This window comes from Thermobia domestica, chromosome 1 (genome assembly GCF_964235325.1).
Source record: "Thermobia domestica chromosome 1, izTheDome1.hap1.1, whole genome shotgun sequence".
In the NCBI taxonomy this organism is placed as follows: Eukaryota; Metazoa; Arthropoda; class Insecta; order Zygentoma; family Lepismatidae; genus Thermobia; species Thermobia domestica.
Window position 1 is genome coordinate 239,333,531 of NC_137454.1, and position 6,740 is coordinate 239,340,270.

Below are 6,740 nucleotides of genomic sequence, written 5' to 3' on the forward strand. Positions count from 1 at the left end.
TAACCATGTTTTGTGAATTTTATTCAAGAGTGGAAAAAATGGATCTAGCTGCTCTCACTGTAGTATTGATCTTCATTTGGACCTAATTATCTGTTCTATACTAGCAGCCGTTGCTGAATGGATACAAAATCATTGAAAACATGGTCGTCCCTGCATCAGGATTCATAAAACTCCTAGTGCCGTAACAAGACGGAAGGGTGGTGTAAGGGAGCACTGCCTCCCCCAATTTCGGGAGGGGACTTGACTGGTGTCCAACTTTTTGTTTTGCACAAATTAGTACCTAACTCAAGAGTGCTAAGCATTTTCTGAAAGTAAACCTGGAAATATGAACATGTGAATATTAGTTCACATTTTTAGGGGAAAGGAGGTAGCCCAAGACATTTTAACACATTGAGCTGCCTCTTGGTACAAAGATGTAAAATTGCCCTGAAATAAACCTGAAATATGGAATGTGAACTTTATTAACAAACTGAGCATATCGATATAAATGCTAAAATAATGAAATAAACAAATGGTAATACAGATCGCTAAATTTCACATATTTTGAATATTGGCGAGCACTAACGAACACGTAAGATGTTTGAAAAAGATCATATTCTACACCTAGAAGGAACAATAAGAAAACCTATTCACGAAGCTAACAGTAGTAACGTGTAACCCTTTGGAGATCCTATGGTACAATTTGTACCATACGGGTGTTTTATGGTACATTGCGTTATAACTCTCCTATTTGAGCTTTTTCGTCCAGTTTCTTTTTCTTTTTCAAGTCCAGAGGCATTGTAGAAGTCCTTACGTATGGTTTACAACGATATATTCTTGTTATAATGGTATTGTTAATCTGTACCTGTTTTTGTCAATACATGATCAGAGGCGCAATAATAAAACATATAGCCTATATATAGTTAAAAGGAAAAAACATTATTATTGACATGACATGTTGTCATGGTAAACATTATTATCTACATGATATACATGAAATAGATGGCTGTAGATGTAAATCAACGATAACTGGATACGAGTCAGGTGATTTCAAAGGATTAAATAAAAATGGTTAGTAGCTATTAAGTGATATGTTTATTGTAATAACTTGATATATCTGCGAATTAGGGCTAAAGTGATTTTTTTATTCGCTTTATCTGGTGCCGAAACCCGGGACCTTACCTCAAAGTTCTGAAAAGAAGTAAGGACGAGGTATATTTGCAAACGTATATCCTTTTTATGAATTTCACCGTTTTAAGAAGCGGAAAGAAAATACAAAGGATTAGAGATATGCAGAATCCTGACGTAATGGATGTACCGAGTACTTTAGTAGAAAACACGCCTGAATATGGCCAGGCTAACCTTGTTAGTACGATTAGCCAACTGTTAACTGATAAGCTGGAACAAATGCAAAAGACGAATCAACAAATACAAAAATCGAACGATGAAAAGATGGAACAGATGCAAAAATGGATAGAACAAATACAAAAATCGAGCGATGAAAAGTTAGAACAAATACAAAAATCGAGCGATGAAAAGTTCGAACAATTATTGACTCAACACAAATATCTTGCAGATAGAGTTCAGGGTATCCATGAAAATTTCGATCGGCTACAGCATAATTTGAAAGAGAACTTGCAAGTATTGATTGAAAAAGTGTATGGTACTGGTATGAATATGAAAGTACAACCGGAAGAAGGTCAGAAGAAGGTCGATGGAAGAAATGAACATATTGAAGAACAGGATGAAAACGAAACAACTGAACCTGTGGTGAATGGTGATGCGGAAGATGCTACAATTAAAGAAGAACCATCATCTCCGGCCAAGGAGACCACCACCACTACTACTACAGGCGTATTCAAAATTGAAGTGAAAGGTCTGCCGAGATTATACAGGTTAGGGGAATTGAAGAAATTGTTGACAGACGATTTGAAGTTGGGAAGCCATACTATTAGGTCGCCGAAAAGAGCGAGTTCTTGGATTTATTTGATCTTCAAAACTGAAGAAGACCAACAGATGGCAGTGAAGACCTTGAATGGATACCATTGGAAGAAGCGAGTTCTGTCAGCTGAAGTTGCCGAAACTGATCAACGTAAGCGAAAATTGGAAAACTCTGTTGATAAGGATTCTAAAAAGGCGAAAGTTGAGTTACTTGTAGAAGATAGAATAAAACAGGCTACAATACCTTTGTGGGATGTTACTTATGGTGAACAGTTGAAGAAAAAGACTAAAGAAATAAAATATCTCACCCGACTGACGGATTTGCTGCTGAGTAGGAATCTGAATTTAGCAGGTTGGGCAGAAGAAAGAAAAGAGAAGAATGAAGGACTTGCAGATTTTCTGAGGTGTTTGCCTATAGGGAAGATTACGGATGATTTGAAAGATTATTTCCAAAACAGGGAAGGTAACAGCTTGAATGTAACATCGCTCTATTTCCAGATCTCCACTGAAAAGGAAGAAGGTGAGAAACCTCCGCCACTGCAGCTGTTGTTCGGGAAAGAATATGTGAAAGAAACTATATGTGACGTGAATTTCCGAGTATCTCCAGATTCTTATTTTCAAGTGAATACTTCCGGAGCCGAGCAGCTTTATACTTCCATCGCGAAAGTGGTTGAAGTTGACGAAGAAACTTCCTTCATAGATGTGTGTTGTGCCACTGGAGGAATTGGATTTATTCTTGCTAAGAAATGTGCTCAAATTCTTGGCATAGATACGTTGAACCAGGCAGTTGAAGATGGCTGTATTCCTGTTTGTGACTTCTCGTTTAGCTTGACTGAATCTTTTGGCCATGTAACTTAGATTTGAGTTACGGAGTTTGAGAAGGCTGTATTTAAGTAATTTTGCTTTAAATAACGTTATGATTTTGTTTGTTATCCGTACTTTGTTTGAATAATAACATTTTGTTCAGAAGGGGAAAAACAAAATATTTTTATGGAAATGTGAACCGATTTATTGTATTTTACTTTATGTTATTTAATCTTGAGTTTATGTCTATGATCGCGGTTACTCAATTTATGTCAGCATATGTCTTAATATTATGTACATTACTTAATATTTGTGTTTCATACTATTTAAGTCTCTCTCTTATGATATACCTACTGTTTTGTTCATCTTTATTTTATCTTACGTGTTCAAAAGAGATTTGATTGTGTTAAATTGAAATTCATGACATTGATCTTAAATTGAAGCTTCTAAATGTAATTATTGCCTTCTGATCTTGTTGACATTTGATATGATAACGATCTTAATTGTAAATAATGTTATTCGTATATGGATGTTATCGCTCGATGTAAGAAGGAACAATTAACTAGTAACTCTGTGTAAGTCATCAGTTAGTTATAACTTTGAATAGACCCATAAACAATATTTTTAATGAATCGACGTTTTTCTAATATGTGATTAGTAATAAAATAAAATGTTGTTATGAATGAATTAATATATATATATATACATATGGAGAAAGAAGAGAAGAGAAGACTACTTATATTGATGTAATAATAATTAATACGAGGGCTATTCAAAAAGTGAATGTTTTGAAAATATCCAGGGTTCTTTCCTCCACTGTAATACTGTTACAGAATTCCCGTTCTGGGCGACATTTTATACAACGATATATTCTTGTTATAATGGTATTGTTAATCTGTACCTGTTTTTGTCAATACATGATCAGAGGCGCAATAATAAAACATATAGCCTATATATAGTTAAAAGGAAAAAACATTATTATTGACATGACATGTTGTCATGGTAAACATTATTATCTACATGATATACATGAAATAGATGGCTGTAGATGTAAATCAACGATAACTGGATACGAGTCAGGTGATTTCAAAGGATTAAATAAAAATGGTTAGTAGCTATTAAGTGATATGTTTATTGTAATAACTTGATATATCTGCGAATTAGGGCTAAAGTGATTTTTTTATTCGCTTTAGGTTTCACACCTTCCTGTGTCGAGAAATAGGAGGTGATGACGTCATAATTCTAAAATATATATTTTCTTTTATTAAGCCTATGTTCATTATTTTTGACAGGCTTATTTTTGCACGTAGAAGATTGAAATTTTGCACAAACTTTCAGTCCGCCGAGTAGTATTTACCAGAATTTTTTTTCAGATTTCTGCTTTAAAACAGCGGGATCCAGAGGGGCAAAATGTTGTAAAAATGGATATTTTACAAAAAAATCCCTTTCTTCGGGATTTTCCCGCCTTAGATACATGATGGAGACATGTGAATGGTACCGCCTAAAAGGCAGTTATATTCTGAAGAGAATGACGTGCAAACCATGATCCTAGGGTAATTAGGGATATCTCAGGGAATTTTTAGAAAATATTCTTCTGTATACGGGAATATAGGACATTGTCGGTATGTATTTTTTTTTTTTTTTTTGGTGGCTTACTTTTGCACCTGGAAGATTGAAATTGTGCATAAACATTCAGCCCACCTGGTAGTATTTATCAGATTTTCTCATATTTCTGCGTTAAAACACGGGGTCCAGAGGGGCAAAAAGTTGAAAAAAAGGGATATTTAGACTAAAAAATCCTTTTTCGGGATTGTCTCGCCTTAGATACATGATGGAGACACGTGAGTCATACCGTCTGAAAGGGAGTTCTATTCTGAAGAGAACGATTGGCGGATTATAGTCCTAGGGTAAATAGAGATGTCTCAGGAAATTTTTCGACCTGAGATCATGGTGTTTTGCGGTAATTTGGGCATTGTGGGAATTCTTGATAAAACTTTTCCCGCCCTTAGTATTCAAGATAGAAACTTGAAATTTGGCACCCACATTCAGTATACCAAGTACTGTTTATCAGATGTTTTTGAGATCTCTACGTTTACACAGGGCCGTTCCAGCGGGGCCCAAAATGTGAAAAAAATTCCCACCGAAATTTTCTTTTGACATCATTTTTCCCTCTCCTGGTATATGGTATGAGCAAGCATGTGATACATTTGAAAGCCAGCTCCATTCTGAAGAGAAAGAGGTATGAACCATGATCCTAGGATAAATAGTGACGATGCAGTAGCTGCTTGACTGCAAGTCTAAAAACTACCTCAAAAACCCCAGAACCCCTAAGGGGTAATTGATATCTGTTGATTCAATTGAGGTGCATTTTTATGAACCCAGTATTCACACTACACCCAGCCTTCATTGAACGTTTCACCACAAATTATACATTTAGTGGGGCTTTCTTGTTAATAGTTTCTCGTTGTCTGTGTAGTAGTTCATTAGCTTCTTGTGACCTTACTTTGCTACTTCATTTGCTAAAGTCACTTTTTCTTTCAATTTGCCTCTTATATGGTATCGCGCTCTACTCAGTTTTTCTTGTGCGTGACGCTAAACGTCTCTTGCGACTTTCCGTCAATGATTATAACTGTTCACTAATGGAGAGCTATTTACTAGTTGATGGACGAGAAGATTCTGATTTCTCGGTCATATGTGGAGAACATGGATTCGCTGCAGACGACAAACAAGAAATATACCCCTTTTCCTTAATCCCTAATGAAGTTGAACATTGTGGGTCTTCACGGGTAGGTCTAGTGTATCATCTTGCAACACGAATCAAGTTTCCGGACAGATAGTCGTGTTTGTAAATGTCTGAGGGTTCAGTGAATATATTCCGGTGCACGCAAATCTATTAAGAGCAATATCCATGCGACACACGTTTCCATATGCCTCTGGGACAAGTATAAAGCCGTAAATTAGTTTGAAATAAATAATTGCCAGCTTATTTTCAGATCGGCGTTATGGTTGCAACGACAGTAGCAACGCCATGCGGCGTAGCTGTAATGCTTTTGCCTCTACGGAAGTCGATGGTGATAAGTAGCTTAGGATTAAAAGGTAAATTCTTCTATCCTACAGCGGCCCAGGGTGGTGATTTAAAGGAAATCTTTCCTACTTATCGTAGTTTTAGAAGATAGTATAATCGTATCTCTGTGCTTATACGTGCTCTGGGGCAGGTAGTTATAGAAATATTTCTTTGGCTATTACGGCTTCAGAAGTTGGATTTAGGAAATCTCCTTAACACAAAACGATTTCAGGAATAGTTTAGGAAGGTTAGCGATAAGCACTGGAACTTATTCTTCTGTCCACTTGAGGTCTTCTTTTATGGCTGTGCTCTGAAAAGAAAGTTCGAGAGGAGAGGGTTGGCCAACTTCGATTTCCTTCGGAACCAACTTTGCGTCTTTCTGGTATCCTCCTTCCACCGTCTGTTAGTGATTATGTATTGAATAGAAAACACGTGCTCGTTAATGAAGCATGCTTTATAGTAGTTGCTTACACCTGAGGTTCGGAACCTTACAGCCTCCACACCAGGAACATAATCCACAAGATTATTTGAAAAGTACAAATGAAGGGTACGGGGAAAAAACAAGGAATGTCCATGTATGTGCTTTTTCGGGTACTTTGTCCTATCTGTTGGTGAATCTTGGCACTATTTGACTGCCTATGCCATGCATGTGTAGATGTAGAAATGTTCATGTAAAAAGTGGGAAAAGATTTCATAACCCTATTCTTTGTACGGAGTTTTCAGTATTAAAACGCTGTTTTCTCGAAAATGCAGTTTTGTGACATTCCTTGTTTTTTCCCCTTACCCTTCAGTGGAAACATTTGTTAAAAAGGTTCTATTTTCATGGCAAGATCCTTGATACGTGCCAGTAAGTAGGAACATAAGCCCGTAAAACTTCGCAAAATTCACTTTTGGTGGAATCTTGAATTCTGTATTTTTGGCTTTCTTGTAGAGATTTTAATATAATTGCCTG

At 36.3% G+C, this 6,740-nt stretch overlaps 1 protein-coding gene across 1 annotated transcript; it reads left to right on the plus strand.

Moving 5' to 3' along the window:
• Nucleotides 1-1,656: 1,656 nt before the first annotated feature.
• On the plus strand, nt 1,657-2,778 carry LOC145679118 (uncharacterized). Its single transcript, XM_081749714.1, has one exon. The coding sequence runs from the start codon at nt 1,657-1,659 to the stop codon at nt 2,776-2,778; it is 1,122 nt and encodes a 373-aa protein (XP_081605840.1).
• Nucleotides 2,779-6,740: the final 3,962 nt, after the last annotated feature.